At 30.4% G+C, this 16,454-nt stretch overlaps 4 protein-coding genes across 4 annotated transcripts; 2 read left to right on the top strand and 2 right to left on the bottom strand.

Moving 5' to 3' along the window:
* Positions 1–158: 158 nt before the first annotated feature.
* On the bottom strand, positions 159–1,140 carry PGO_071810 (hypothetical protein, conserved; the record flags this gene model as incomplete). Its single annotated transcript, XM_028687054.1, has 4 exons — positions 159–215; positions 333–406; positions 592–702; positions 822–1,140. The coding sequence occupies 4 exons, from the start codon at positions 1,138–1,140 to the stop codon at positions 159–161; spliced, it is 561 nt and encodes a 186-aa protein (XP_028542855.1).
* Positions 1,141–2,836: 1,696 nt separating this feature from the next.
* Positions 2,837–5,827, top strand: PGO_071800 (hypothetical protein, conserved; the record flags this gene model as incomplete). Its single annotated transcript, XM_028687053.1, has 1 exon — positions 2,837–5,827. The coding sequence occupies one exon, from the start codon at positions 2,837–2,839 to the stop codon at positions 5,825–5,827; it is 2,991 nt and encodes a 996-aa protein (XP_028542854.1).
* Positions 5,828–7,160: 1,333 nt separating this feature from the next.
* Positions 7,161–9,783, top strand: PGO_071790 (co-chaperone Hsc20; the record flags this gene model as incomplete). The annotated part of the gene is made up of 9 exons (XM_028687052.1): positions 7,161–7,290; positions 7,467–7,556; positions 7,733–7,831; positions 7,951–8,090; positions 8,392–8,499; positions 8,893–8,949; positions 9,172–9,221; positions 9,390–9,450; positions 9,706–9,783. The coding sequence occupies 9 exons, from the start codon at positions 7,161–7,163 to the stop codon at positions 9,781–9,783; spliced, it is 813 nt and encodes a 270-aa protein (XP_028542853.1).
* A 1,310-nt stretch (positions 9,784–11,093) lies between these two features.
* On the bottom strand, positions 11,094–12,731 carry PGO_071780 (GNS1/SUR4 domain containing protein; the record flags this gene model as incomplete). Its single annotated transcript, XM_028687051.1, has 1 exon — positions 11,094–12,731. One exon carries the CDS (start codon positions 12,729–12,731, stop codon positions 11,094–11,096), a length of 1,638 nt encoding a protein of 545 aa, XP_028542852.1.
* Positions 12,732–16,454: the final 3,723 nt, after the last annotated feature.

Raw genomic sequence — 16,454 nt, 5'->3', positions numbered from 1 at the left:
ACTTTGCAACAAAAGAAACGGTTATGGTATAAATATGTAGTAAGCGTAAAGTCTTGAAAGGAAATTTTATGATAAACAATTAACACAATTTTGCCGTCTACAAGTGACCGCTTCTCATTGCACACAACCCAATGGTAGGGAAGGAGAAAACTAAAGATTCAGTAAAACATGTCTTCATTTTTTAAATCCATCAAGTCCCCAATATCATGTAACATCTACAAAGAGTGCGAACATGAGAAAAGGTAATATAAGTAACATTATCTCTCATTCTTAAAAAAATGCAGCTTAGAAACTCGTTTAATGACTTAATATATTTATGTGTATGCCCTTACTTCCATTTGGTTGTAAATATTAACTGCTGGAATCTTAATTAGTACTATGGGTTCCCTCATCGAATCAGTGGAGACTATGGGGAAAATCACAGCAAGGGGAATGAGGATAGTGCGGCGAAATAAATAAATAGCAAACACAGTCAAGTGAGATATGAATATACACACGAGTACCAATGCCAATATGAATACTTGCGCACGAGTAGGCAATAATTTTTTTCAGCTAATTTGAATGCTGAAAAAAATTGCATGTGACACTAACCATCAATTTCCGTATCTACGTCAAAATGGTCTTCTCCCTTTTTCACATCCGTTGAGTCGTCTCCGTTTGTAGTGTTTATTCCATGGTTATATTTAATGGACATTTGTTTGTCTACAAAAATGCGTGAACGGTACAATTGAATATCACAGAGTCTCATCATGTCGCTTTACTGTTTGGTATTATCATACCACTTTATTGTGCAGGAACAGTGTATAATTTCTTAGCCTCACTTCCTCTGGTGTATCCGTGTAACTCCTTTCGAATTTGTCGGGACAATTCCTCCTGTCCCTTGAGCAAGGATTCCAGTTCTTTCTCCTTCGCATACATTTTATTTATATCAATAGAGTTTGCTGTATCATCCTCTGGTTCTGTGTTTTTCCCATAGAGTAGTATTTTCATTAATTTATCTTTTTGCTCCTTTGATAATTTTTCAGAATAATCCTTATAGTATACGTTAATAGGGCGTTGTATTCGTTTGGCCCTAAGATGAAATTGTTCATTAAATGAAAGGGATAAAATAATAAGGAAAATAACAAGAAGGAATATCATTTTGTTTGATTCAGTTTTATTTTTTTTTTTTATCCCTGTAGGAAAGGACAATATGGAAACTGTTGCATTAAATAAAGGGATGAAGAAGGACAAAAAAAAAAAAAATCTCACAATTGCTAACTTGTCAGTTTGCGAAATTGTCTATTTGTGATCAATGGTAAGAACACTCTAAGGAACGTTTGTCAATCACTATACCAACCTTAATCGTGAGTACATTCCTCAGAACGTAGAAAAAAGCACATTCATTGCACTTTTTTTTTTTTTTTTTTTTTTTTTTTTAACACATAAAGGTGTGTTTAATGCTGATATGAGAAAAGACATTTTCTTATTTTATATGTCCTTGCGTTTTGTCTATATGACGAGCTGTGTATATACAAGAGGCAAAAGAAAAAAAAAAAAAGGCGTGAACAAAATATGCGAAGAAACGGAGTAGTATGAAAAATATAAAAGTTGTTCCTTAAAAATAGTTCATAACCTTTGTCTCCATTTCATATAATGTATCATCTGATTTGAGACTTCTTCCGTGGAGACTTTATTTATGTATTCGATGTATGCCTTTTTTTTCAAATGAATAGATTTTTTTTTTTTTTTTTTTTTTTTATTTTTTGGCTACCTTATTGTTATATTAACCATTTGTTCATACAAACAACTATGACCAAATGAGAGGTTACTGTTTCGCACCGTTGCTTATTATACTGACCATGTGAACTTAATAAGTTTTTTAAGAAACAAATTGGTTTGTTCTTTTATTTTTTCAGCAGAAAAAGGATGTTAACAATTTTTTCCATTGTCAAAAGTGTGTGTAAGAATAAGCATATACTGGAACTAACAACATTTCAGCGAAAATTTTCTGAACGACAAGGTTAAAATGGTGTTTTAAGTTGTGCGAAGATTTTTTAGGTCACTTTTTAGGTCACTTTTTTGGTCACTTTTTAGGTTATTTTTTGAATCATATTTTAAGCCATTTTTTACGCCTTTTTTTAAGCCATTTTTTACGCCTTTTTTTTTTTAACATACTTATCTCAATGCTATAACATTCCCGTGACGATGACAAAATAAAGGTTTATTATTTCTAAAAAATTAAAGAAAACATATTCTAAGGAATAGTTTAAAAGAAATAAATGTGAACTAAAACATTGCAGTACTAAGTGAAGGTCATTTTCGAAACATTATTGTGTTCGTGGAGTTTCTTGCCTTTTCTATTTTTCCATTTATATACTCATGACGCTACGAAGCGATAGAGTGGCGTAGGTGAATAGGGTGCAGTGTCGAAGTGTACGAATTTTATGTATGAAAGAAAAGAAAAATGTGACTAGGTTAAGCAAAATGAACAACTACCAATTAGGGAAAGATTCATTTCAGAATAATGAGCATACCCAAAGCAGCAGGAAATAAAAAGGGAAGAGTGGAAAAAAAAAAAAAAAAAAAAAAAAAAAAAAAAAACATGCATCAGGAAACTTGCAAAAAACACACTCAGCGTCTTTTCCTTTTAACCCCCGTTTGAATTACCCAATTTGGAATTTAATCCAAAACATTCTGCATATTAAAAGGAGAAGGTGAGAGGGAAAACGTGTTTTACACCTTTTTTTTTCTCAACGGGTTAAACCATCTCTTCGACATCATCGAAAAGGAACCCAAACCATTAGGTATACTCTGCTTTCTTCTTATATCAAAATGATTTTAAATATCATTCCTCATGAGAAAATCAACATCAGTGGTGACCATGCCATTGTTATTCCTAATTGGCCTCATAACGATCTATGTAAAATGTGTAAAGTTAGCTAAGAAAAGAAACAATCGAGCAATTATTAGTTACACTAAAGAGATATATCTAAATAAGAAGAAAAAAAAAGCGCATTATACAAAGTTTTATATATGCAACTTTACACGAATATTAAAAAAAGAAAAAAAAAAATTCAAAGAAATTTTTAAAATAAACAGAGGAAGCGGGACAACATGTTCATACGAATGGGTGGAAGGAGATGATAATATAGAAGTGAAAATATCTTTAGCACCGGATGTGAATCCAGAGGATATACAATACACTTTAAAAAATGATTATATATATGCAAAGTTGAAAGACAAACCACAAAGTCTTATAGAAGGAAAGTTAAAAGGTTCGGTAGACATCAATTTTTCTACATGGTTTTTAGAAAAATATGATGATTATTGCATTATGAACATTTATTTAAAAAAGAAAGATAAGGGAATAAACGAATGGGTTGGAGTAGTTGAAAAGGAAAATATAATACACATACAGTATGATAATGTTTCATCATCAAATTCTAATTTGGGTGCATGTACATACAAAAGTTTGAATCCAAATGAATTACTATATAGTCAACATTTTGAAAATGTGAAATATGATGATATATACAATTTTCTTCTCAACTGGGCAAATACAAAATCAAATAATCAAAATGAATTTGGTATCCCTAAGATGAAATTAAAAACTACAGTTATGAACAATGAACATGAAATTGAAATTATCATTTTAGGTTATAACTTAAAATGGGAAGCAGAAGATAGCATAGTTCTGAAATTAGCTTCTTCACATAATGGTGTAGAATTAAATGTACACAGAGGTAATGTAGCTAGTGGTATTAGAGGAATTCATGGAAATATGGTTAGTTTTCTTGTTAAGGAATGTGAACAAAGGATCATTAAAAAGCTTCAGCATGATTTGAAAGGTGTTTTTTATTTAAATCCTTTGTCTAAAAAAGCTGAAGACATGATGCATAAACATTGTCCACAAAATAGCTATAACTATGTAATGAATGGTCATGGGAAGCCAAAGCATATCTCCATAAATCGTGATGAACCCAATGATCAAATGGAAAATGGAAAAAATATAAACAATGTATGTAACACTGAGAAAAAAGAAAATGAAGAAAATATACATAAGAAGAACGAAAGAACAGAATTGAAAGAAATCAAAAAAGATTCTCCAGAAGAAGAATTGATTGTGGAAGAATTAAAATTAAATTCTAAGGTGAATCTAACATGTGAAGATAAATCGAAAGAACCTGAATTTATGAAAGATTGGTCAGAAGAAAAAAAAGTAGAATTTAGAAGAAATTCAGTATTGGAATTAAAAAAAAATTTAGAACTTTCTCAAGAAAATAAACTCACGATGAAATTGGAGGATTACATAAATCACATGAAAATATCTTTTGATTTGACTGAAGAAGAGGCAAAATTGGTTTGGAAAAAGGGAATGGCCAAATCGAATGAGCATAAAAACAGAGAGCGTTTTTACAGATTCATTGAGGTAGAAAATCTTACTGATAAGATAAGTATGTATGAAAAAATTCCCGAAAAAGGTAATGCAAATCCAAGCATTGGTAGTGGCCACCATACAAGTGAAGAAGAATATTCCTACCGCTATGCAAGTCAGGGAGAAAAACCTGGGAGCAGAATTTCTGTGCATCCTTTGAGTGTAGAATCTAATCCAGATAAATTTCCCAATAAAGGAAATCTGCTTAATCCAAACAATGTTGACTTCCACTTGAATGAGCAGAAGGAGAAAAATCAAACGATACACAATATTGATGTTATCGATTTAACTAAGAAGGAAAAAATTGACAAGGTGGAAAACAAATTCAAAAGTGAAAAAAAGGAAGGTAACATTAACAGACGATTCTTTAACTGCCTAGAAGAGGAATTACTAGATCCAGAAGACAAAGAAAAATTGACTTTGTATGAAATATATGTGAGAAGTGAGAAAGAGGAAAAACGAGAAATGAGAGAAAAATGGAAAATAAACGAACTCAGATTAAACACTCTGACACAAGAATTAGCTTATGCAGATGATGATATGATTCCAACAGTGTGTAATAATTATCGAGATTTGCTTCTAAGTGATGAATATGCATGCTTGATGAAATTAAGGTTAGAAGAAAATCCACCAAAAAATAAAGAAGAACAGAAAATTTTACATATAATTAATTCCTTTGCTATGAGTCTATATGATGATATAAAAATAATTATGGAACATGAAGAAAAGGAACATTTAAAAAAAATTCAACTGATTTGTGAAAAAGCTGTATATGATGAAAAAGGATTAAATGAATTTATTGAATCCATGAAACCTCTACTCGATTATTCATTCTTAGGATATATAAAACATGCTATAAAAATGGAAAAAAAAAGAATTAAAATGCAAAATATTGATTTCCGGGAAAATCCGTCTGATTGGTTAATAATTTTAATGATTATACAAAAAGGAATTTATTCTATTTTAGAAAAAGACATATGGCAAGATGTTATCAACATTACAACTATTATCTGTCATGATCAACCAAGTGTCAGAAAAACAATTCTTACAACTATGCTTGCATCCATGCCTAAAGCAGATTGGATCTTTTTCAAAGATGTTATTAAAACTATATATAAATGTGTTCAAGAAAAAAAAATAACTGCCAATCATTTTCCTGATTTCCCACATATTCCTGAAGCTATTTTTCAACTAAACTATGACATAGAACAAGTTTTACCAGATTGGTTCATAAAAGAAATGCTTGATCAGTATGACAAATCCGTAGTGGAATTGATGAAATCTAGGAAACCCCTTTTCTGGAAAATGAAGGAAACAAAATGGGATAAAAATTTTGTGCATAATTTTAAGCAGTTGCAAGTTGAGAAGTATCACCAATATGAAAAGTGTCTGGAGGGACCTGATGAATAAACAGCTGAAGTAAACGCACGATCGATGAATCAGTAGAGGCGGACACCTACACGCATATGAAAGATGTGTCTTCATGGGGAGAGCGAAAAAAAAAAAAAAAAAAAAAAAAAATGTGGCAAAAAATAAACATGTAACAGAATAAAAGTGTGGGAAAATAAAAACATAAAACACAGGCACATTGTGAGAAGCAGAAAAGTGTCTCATGCTTTACACATTCTATAGGGCACACCAACATTTACTTGGAACAAACATTTTAAGCTCATTTTCTAAGAAAAAATATTGTTTAAAATTTTGCCTTGAAAAAAAAAAATAAAATAAACTCTTAAAAAAGAAATTGAAAAATATGGCCTTAAAAATTGCATACAAACACTTTGTCATGTATAATTACCATTTTAGTTCTTCCTATTTTGGAACAACTTCAGTCTGCTCCCATATTGTATACACATATATATATATATATATATACATGCATGCATACATACGTACATTTATGTATGATTTTTCCAGTGTTTTTCTAATGGTCAGCAAGTATGGATTGGACGAGGGGGAACATAATTTTTGCCAAAATTCGGGGGCCACCATAGGGTTGAACGGGCAAACTGAAATGAAGTGCTAGGAAAGAAAAGAAAAAAAATAATAACCAAAAGTTTGCAATCACGATGTATCCACAGTGCAGTGGTAAAGCATATACATACTTTCATGCACACACATATGCACTTATCTTATGCAATGAAAACTTTCAAAGAAGTAAAATTTTGCTTGCAATTTGAGTAGGCTTGTCGATGAAGAAGTTCTGCCCTCAGTTGGCATAACACGCTACGTACTGCAATTTGTTTTTCCCTTTTTTTTTTTCCCCTTTTTTTTTCCCCTTTTTTTTTCCCCTTTTTTTTTCCCCCTTTTTTTCCCCCCTTTTTTTTTCCCCCTTTTTTTTCCCCCCTTTTTTTTTCCCCCTTTTTTTTCCCCCCTTTTTTTTCCCCCCTTTTTTTTCCCCTTTTTTTTTCCCCTTTTTTTTTCCCCCTTTTTTTTTCCCCCTTTTTTTTTCCCCCTTTTTTTTCCCCCTTTTTTTTTCCCCTTTTTTTTTCCCCTTTTTTTTTCCCCCTTTTTTTTTCCCCCTTTTTTTTCCCCCCTTTTTTTTTCCCCCTTTTTTTTGTCGTTCCCTTTCTAGCCACCTTCCGCTAAACATGCTACGCAGCCATTTTCACGTCCTAAGCTGAAATTGGCTAGAGTCGTTAGATCCATAGAAAGTGTGCAAGCCCCAGTGCTGTCAAAACCATATCCACACACACACTCTTAATCAGTAAAAATAGAAATTTTTATATTACCAAAAAAAAGCATGAAAAAAATAAAATATGTTCCACTTTTGTGGAAACAAAAGGTGGAAATTAATTGTACAAGATACAAACATTATTCTTCTTATTTTTGCAAATTCGATAAGAATTTTTTTTTTTGCACAACTGGGAAAGGTTAGTATGTATCACGAGAGTAGAACCTATTCATTTGTGTAGAACACAGTACTGAAACTTCTTCTCATTTTTACACGTTGATTGGCATGTTTCGATTCTGTGTAAATTAATTCCTAGTTTACTTTCACAACTGCTGAATGTACCACTTTTTTTTCAACCACTTCGTCTCCTTACAGATACAAGCAAAAATAAATACATAAAATGTAATAATTGTTACAATTACATAAACATGGATACGGTACCTCTGTCATGTCACGTAAGTTCGAGTTTTTTTTCCCCCCTCCCCCCCCTCCTTGTCCTCACTTCTCAGCTCCCATTACGGGGAAAACCCTTACTTAAGAGGAAAAAGCACATGTCAAAATTTGTGGTTTTCTACATGCAAGATTTTTAGTATGTAACTTGTGTAAATAAAATTGCACTCATACAAACATGTATAGTCCAGCACAGTTACCACCCCTCACCATGAATTTTTACAGTCTTGCAATGCACTTATTAACGTGGAAATCTTCAAACAATTCAACTTCTTTGATATTTTTAGTTTGTAAGAAATTTTTTAAAAATATGAAAAAATCTTATGGACACCCCATTCGTCCCACTTATGAAAAAGAAATCATTCAGATATTACTTCCATTTGAATCAAAACCTTTGCAAAAACTGAAGTTATATTGTACCTCATTTTTTATTCACCTTTTTCACGCATCAGACAAAGCACATACTGCATAGACAAAGGGTATTTAAAAAAAAAATTTAACGATATACAGAAAATTTATCATCCAGACAAACATGCACGAAATGAGAAGGTAAGTTCAATCTCGTAAGTATAGCAAATGTTATAAATTAATTTCTTTTTTTTTTTTTTTTTTTTTTTTTTTTTTACCCCTCCTTTCACTGTTTTGTTATGAATTGGTGAATTTTTGCTTTTTACTTGCCTTTTTCTTTATCACGCATGTGTACATAAAGCTTCGACTTTTATGTTTCCTTTCTGAAAAATAAGTAAAGTATGGATCGTTATATTTCTTTTATCACTTCCTTCTGTTTATTTATCACTCCACTCTGTTTATTCATTTTTTTATTTGTGCCTAACACACCACCAATTTACAGCTAGACCAAATAAACGAAGTCTCGAGTTACCTGAACAGTGCATACCAAACTTTACAAAATGATGTTGATAGAGCTCTATACCTGCTGAATATCAAATACAACTACAAGGTGAGAATTTTCGAAAATCGATTTGTTTTCTTTAACTCTGTTGCGTCTATGATTGCTGCTATGCATGGAATGTTTCACCCTTTTTGACATGTTTTAATTCGTTTCGTCTGTTTTATCACCATTGAACGTAACTTTTCAACTCCCTTTGTTTTGTATGGAGAGGTGTGTCTATGTCTGTCTGTGTAGGGGTCCTTTTTACTGTTTACTCTCTTGGATCATTCTTCCTGGAAACTACTATCTCTTCTTCACATTCTGCTTTTTTTCCCTTCGCTCGTTAAGCAAAAAAAAAAAAAAAAAAAAAAATAAAATAAAAAGACAGAGTGACACTGAAATTATAGCAAATTTAATTATAAGCTATCCAATTCTATTTTCACACTGCCACCCTTTTTTAAGATATCGGATGATGAAAACATGGATGATGATGAAGAATTCTTGGCAGAAATTGTACAGGTAATATATAAAATGTCAAAAAATTTGACAATCGTCAAAGTGAGGGAAATTATCTTAAAGGATTATCATTTTTTTTTTTTTTTTTTTTTGTTAAATTGTGGTGATACTTCTCTATCATATATACATCCAACGAACGAAAAACAACGTGTTATTTATTATCATCATCATCATCTGTTTTTTTTTTTTTTTTTTTTTTTCCCAAATTTTTAAAATTTGCCTAAGGTGAATGAAGAAATCAACAACCCAGAAGCTAATATTTCTCAGCTGACAAAGTAAGAAAAAAAAAAAGACATGAAATTATGATACATAGATAATCCCATAGGAAGGAGAAGATAGGAACACTTTTTTTTTTTTTTTTTTTTTTTTTTCATTTTTACACTCCCATAGTTATACCATTTATTGATGCTAAGCAAAACTTCATTTATAAAAAATTATTTTAGGGAATATAAAGACAAATACATGGATTACATTGAAAAAATTAAAATATATTTTGAAAACAAGGTAAACACATATGAACTATTTTTTTAGAGTGTATTATTTTCCATTGTGTTTACTGCTACAATCTAAATTTTACGTCAATTTCATTGTTGTTATGTCATACTTTACGTCTTCCTTATTGATTTTCCGTTTATGTGTGGATACATGTGTGTGTATTTTTTTTTTTTTTTTTTTTTTTTTTTTTTTTTTTGCTTCAATACTCCCCCCTCTGAAGCCTTCAAATAAATTTTTCTACACCTGTTTTTATTTTCATTGTAGGATTTCGAAAATATCCTGAAGGCCTTAAAAAAATTGAAATTTATAAAAAGAATATTAGATCGATTGCAAGACTTGTGAATTGATGTTCTGTGTGCCATGTGTTAGTTATTCGTATCTTTTTCTGGATGCATTTTTTTATGCATTTTTTTGCTGCTTTATTTGCTGCATTTTCTTATGCATTTTTTTGCTGCTTTATTTGCTGCATTTTTTTAACCCATGAAGGGATATCCTATTTCTTTGCACTACAAAGATTTATTTTACCACATTAAAGCTTCTTTCTTATTGTTGCATGCTAACTTGTTCCAATTTGCTTTTTCACTTTGCTTCCATTTGGGAAAACAGAGCAATCGAAAAAGACAAGACCAACATTCGAATGTACCTAGTTCATTTCTTTCTTTTTTTTTTTTTTTTCACACTTCCCTCATCCCATTAATGGGTCATGTCGAAGACACAAAAAACCTCGTCCTTATGAAAAAAAAAAAACGGGCCTCTTTACTAACGTTATATTAAACAAAGTGAATGTTAAAATTTTCAAAAGTTTGAGTTTAAGGAAATTTCTTTTTTTTGCGCACTTTGTGGGAGAAATGGAGAAAAATTTTACTGTCATGGGGAGAAATTCAAAAAAAAGTGGAAAAATAGAAAACGTGCAAAAATGGAAAACGTGAAAAAAATGGGAAACGTGAAAAAAATGGAAAATGTAGAAACAGTAGAGAACGTGGAAAACGTGGAAAACATGGAAAAAAGCTCCCTTCCTGCGCATGTTCGGATAAGCTTAATCATAGTTGTCCCAATTTTTGCACACAAAGTGGGGTGCTCTCCCCAGAATTCTAATTAAATTTATGCTTTTTATTTCCCTTTCGTGCCAATTTTCATACGGCTTCTTTTTTTAGCATGTACACAATATCTGACATAAGAAAAAAAAATAAGAGCACCCAAATTTTGTAATAACTCAAGTCACAGATGGATAAGGAGCAAGTGTTGTGTTTTCTTTCGCGTGTGCTTGATATGTAGTGTGCATGATAAGTGTGGAAAGTTTTTTCAAAGATTAAACACATCGTGGTGCCATTTTGTCGCTATGGGATATATACTATCGTATCGGGTGTGTAATTTAAATATGTCACAACGTCATCCACACTGGGCAAAAAGCATCAACATTAGCACAATCACAAGCACTACCACTAGTACTTGGACTAGCACTTGGACTAACACTAACCTGCGCTTTATTTCTAACTTTAACGACACGTGTAGCACAACTTTCGTAGGTAAAAGGTGCATTAGGTCGGAACCATACATTTTTGAGGTGCTCTGTCGAAGGGGTACTTCTTCCTGTTTTTCCAATATGGGTGCATATTTTTTTCCCCATTTTCATCTGCTTCATGTTTTTTATTTCAGTATGAATGAACCTTATGTGACTTGTTAAAAATTTTGGTTGAATATATTTCGATGAGCCATCTAAGTGCACCATGAACACATAGACCAAGGAGTGCATCGTTGTAAACCTTGAATCCGTAATATATGGGTAGTATTAAACAAAGAACGTAGAGAACATAATTTTGTATGACTTGCTTGATTATGTAAAAAAGTTTAAAATATTGATATTTACCTGACTGGTCAGGTGATGAAATGTTATCCAAATTTTTGGAAATATTTTCAATGGGTGATTTTAATATTATATATGAAATTATAGATTTGTTGTAAAGATCTTTTATTAGGAAAAAAAGCTTATTTAATTTTTTCTCCCTTTGTTCTGCATGTTCTTTATGTACTGCATCTTCTGCATGTACTGCATATTCTCCACGTTTCACATGTCCTGAATTGTGTGCAGCTACTGCAATCCTATTGTCATCCAGGTGGTGAAACCTGTTTGAAATATTGTTGGACTTCCCTCCCACTGCTACTGAATCTTGTGCAATTTTTTTGAGTTTTTCTGAATAAAAATGAACAAAAAGAAATATATTATCGTGTGCATATGTTGCCAAACCATTGAAACATAACAAAAAAGTTTTTATCATATTTATTGTCATTTTTTTTAGAAAAGCCATGTTTGAATAATATTTTTTTTTATATTTGTTAAATAAATTTGTTTGTTCCACAAAATTTTTTTCCTCTGAAATTTTACTAGACAAAATTTGACAGTATTTTTCGTTAAAGTAAAAGGAAAAATTTAATAAGGTTAAGGTAAATACACAGCCTATGGAAACTTCTATAAATAATCTTAAAATGTCATTACTTTTACATATCATTATAAGTCCAATAATCCCTAATATATGCACACTAATAATATATGTAGCTACATTACTTTTAATATTTGTGTAATAATTATTAAAATAAAAATTTAGAAACAAAATGGCATATGTTAGATATAAAACAAAACTTGCTATTGCATTTCTTACATATATTTGATTCTCTACATTTTTTATTGCATAATAAGATATGAATATTCCTATGAACATTTGAAATATTTGTAAGCATGTTATAAATTTTCTGATCTTGTACAGAATTTTTGGTAATATATATATAAATCCAAAATAAAAATACATCATTGTGTGTACTACTAAATTCAGGAAAACAAAATAATGTGCATGAGAAACCAACTCTTTCTGGGAGTATAGACAATAAATTACAACACTTAAATGATGGTAACTGTGTAAAAAAGTTAATTTTTTTTTTTTCAAAATTAAAAATATTGTATCTCCATATTCAACTGCTTTAGTTAATGTAAAAATACTTATTACTGCTCTTGTTTCTGCCCTATATTCTGACTCTTCCATTATTATACATTTTAATACATCTCTATCATATATAAGAATCAGTAAAACCCCTAACAAAGACAAAAATGATAAACATATATTCCATGTCACTTTTACTAACTTTGCTTCTATTCCTTTTCTCTTTTTCATTATTTTCTGCAACAGTAGTATTATGGGGATGTACAAAACAGACATCATCAAAATGGCACTTTCATATTTTTTTGCCAATTCTCTCCCCTTCCCTGCAACCCAAAATTCCCTGCTTATCAGACTCATTTGAGGAAGAAAGAATCCGAAAAAATAAACACAAAAGCTAGTAGAAGTACAATAGATGAAAAAGGTGACAAAAAATCTGTGCAAGGGTAGCAGCTACCAAATGTATACGTGTAGATGGTGTTTTACAGCTCTAATCTCTCAATCGTGAGAAGTAAAAAAAAAAAAAAAAAACGTTTTGTAATATTTTTGAACTATTCACCATAGGTTATTTTTATTATTACACAATGCAACCAAAATATGGAGGGAAAATGTTCTTTATATGTATTTATTTTTTTTTTTTTTTTTTTGTGGTATTATATATGTGAGGAGCGCAAAAAATGCTTTTTTCTCTTTTTTTCTTTTTTGTGCTATATATATACATGTTGTAACAGATTATTGTTTGAATGCTTTATATATTTATGCACTTGTTCTTTCCTTTATTTTTACATTTTTTTTACGAATTAATTTTTTTTTTTTTTAAAGTCCTGTTATTCAAAACAAGCATGAAACAAGGAATTGTTACCAAGTTCGACAAAGTGAGGAAAGTAAAAAATGAAAAAAAAAAAAAAACAAAAAAAAAAAAGTGTGCCTCATTGGTGGCGATTCTCCCTCCCTCCCCCATTGTGATCTATAAACATAAGAACAGAAAATACATGTATAAATTTTTGTAATAAACAAAATGCAAATGTTGGTGTATGCGCACCTGTTTAAGCATGTACACATATTTTCCTTCTCCAAAAGGTGGCCAGAGATATATTCTCCTCTCTCCTTTTTTCAATGTGTTTGAAGTGTTTGGAATGCTAAATTTTTGAATTCCATAGACACCACAACGCCCAATTTGGGGATATACCAATTTGACTCACGACATGCTGAAGGAACATTCACGAATAAAATATTCATCATTTTAATAAAAAGAAAAAAATCAAGAAGTAGATGAATGAAAAAGCTAAGGGGAAGAAGAGAAATTGAAAATGCAGTGCAGAACAAAGAACCAAGTTCATCTAGAACGAGTTATTTACATGGATACGTCAAATTCAAAGTGTACACTCGTAATTTTCATATAGGTTCTCCTATAACCCCCACACACACATCCACTTTGGTATATATCATCAAACAGTTTTGCATTTCATTGGAGAAAAAAAAAAAAAAAAAAAATGCACATGTTTCAAACTGCTGTACCAATTTTGAATCATTTTTTTTTTTATACCTTACCCATTTATTCACCCAACTTATGCACAATTAACTATACGTTCTCTCACGTGTCCTAATTGTTATCACAAAATGAAAATATTTATCTTGTTAGGAAATTTGTTGACAATTCTTATTATCGACAAAACTTGAACTATCGTTAAAGAAATGAAAAACATTTCAGCGCACACTTCAAAATGTTACACATTTAATGTAGATATAAGGTTGTGTAAAATTATAACATTATAATTGTGCTTCAAACGAAAAGGATTTTTTTTTTTCTGTTTTAAGAGTTCAGTACATAGGGAGAGACACTCCACGTGTACAAGAGAATGACAGCATGATAGAAGTATTTTTAAAAAAAAAGTTTTGGTCATGATTATCGTGTGATGTGAGAAAAACAGTGGTAGGGATGGCAGCGAAAAGCCCTGTTTTGGCTAATACATGACGTCAAAATTATCTAGTCTCTTTGCCACAGCCCAATCAAATCCATTCCAATTTTTTTTTTTTTTTTTTTTTTTTCTTCTTCACGTTCATGTAATTAAAAAATATGAAGAAATGCCTCTTATTGCAGTTAAGAAAAAAAAGTAGGGATACAAATTGTTAAAAGTTGCAAATGGTCATGTGTTGTCAGATTCATCCCTCTGTTCACATATCTCCTTGTTCTACATTATGTTATATGGGGACTTGGTTATGCAAAGGTCTGAAGTGTATTATTCTGCTTCTCCTGTCTGCGTGTTATATGTTCCACACAGTTGTAAAATGAAAAACGTGTGTTTATTATGCCTCAAACTTTTTTTTTTTTTTTTTTTTTAGAGAATTTTTTTATTCTTAATGTCACTCTCGTGTATGTCAACATTTTATTTCTTATCTCTTCTTTTCGTTACGTCTGGTTTATCTCATTTTATTTTATATTTCCTTATTGCATAAACTTTTATATTATTCTAACCAATCTTGGTGAAGCATTTTTACATGTGTTTTATATTTGTCATGCATATTGTGCATACGGCACTTTTTTTTTTTTTTTTTTTTTTTTTTTTTTTTTTTTTGCGCACATTTCACCCCATCTGTTATTTCGCATTTTCCGCTATTTTCTGTGTGTCACTCTGCATTTTTTTTTTTTTTTTCTTTACAGTGTTACATTTTCCATGTTTTCCTTTATACTACTTTGTTTTGTTCTTTGTGCTTTACTTTATTTCATGCATTCCTTTCTGCTTTATTATTTATTTTATTTTATTTTTTTACCTTGCGTTTCACTTAATTTTTTAGATTATTTTTTTCTTTTTTATTTCCGTACTTTTTACCGTAAATATATATTTTGTTTTTTTTTTTTTTCACCACCCTTTTTTTGTTGCACTGGAAAAGGAAAGGAAGAACATAGGATTACTCTCAGGAAATTCTCCTTTTTACCGTATTTCACAACTAATGTACTCCTCAAAGGAATAAAATTATATTATATATACATATATATATATATATATATATATATATATATATATATATATATATATTTTTAGAGAGAATTTTTTATAATGTGTATCCTTTACATGTATTTGGATATTTCCTTTTTTCTTTTTTTTTCCAAAAGTTTTTAATGCGTATCCCTCCTATGTGTTTGGACTTTTTTTTTTTTCCAAAAGTTTTTAATATGTATCCCTCTTCATGCATTTTGACACTTTTTTCCCAGTGTCCAATTTTAGTGCATTATAATTTGAAAAACGTTTCTTCTGCCATCAATTCTTATCTCTTTTTCTGGGAACACTTCCCATACATTGTTTTGACATTATGCACAATCTTACGATTGTATATATATACATACACACACTCGTACTCGTTCATCCCATGTGGTACCAACTATTCCCTGTTATTTATTTCACCGTTTTTTGCTCTTTAGAAAACAAAGGGTGAAGAGAGTAAAACGTGAATATGTTTTGACAGATCAGTTGATACTCAACTGGGAAAATGATATGAATATAAGATATATATATACATACATAGGTTTATGCGTATTTGTATGTATGTGTGTGTGTTATTTTTTTATTTTATTTTTTTTTTTTTTTGTCCACTCCTTTTTGCAATTTGTTGATAGCTAGAAAAGGGGAAAATATAAACAGGAACATGTGTATTTCGATACACACCATAACTTTGTGGTAATTTATACCATCTTGGCATGTCTCCTTTTTTTTTTTTTTTTTTTTTTTTTTGTGTGTGTGTGTGTGTGTGTGTGTCTATGTGCCTATAAATTTTGTGATCTTAACATTCGTTCGAGTTAAGATTAATCTACATTCAATCCATATTTTGCATCACTCATGGAAGTGTGAAACTTTTGTTTGAATTTTTCTATTCATGTGATTTTTTTTTTTTTAACCTATCCAGATATTGTAGGAACATACTTTGTATGGTGATAGGATCTATGTTTAATATTCGTTTTTCCTTTTTGCCATTTCACATTTTTTCTCTTTTCTTTTTTGCCTTTTCGCTTTTTTTTTTTTTTTTTTTTTTTTTTCCGTCTATATACAATTTGTTTTCTATTTTTTGTAAAACATTCTGAACAGT

Source organism: Plasmodium gonderi, assembly GCF_002157705.1.
Source record: "Plasmodium gonderi DNA, contig: Chr07, whole genome shotgun sequence".
NCBI classification, from domain to species: Eukaryota; Apicomplexa; class Aconoidasida; order Haemosporida; family Plasmodiidae; genus Plasmodium; species Plasmodium gonderi.
The sequence above is the reverse complement of the archived record's forward strand: the minus strand, read 5'-3'. Positions and strand labels throughout refer to the sequence as shown.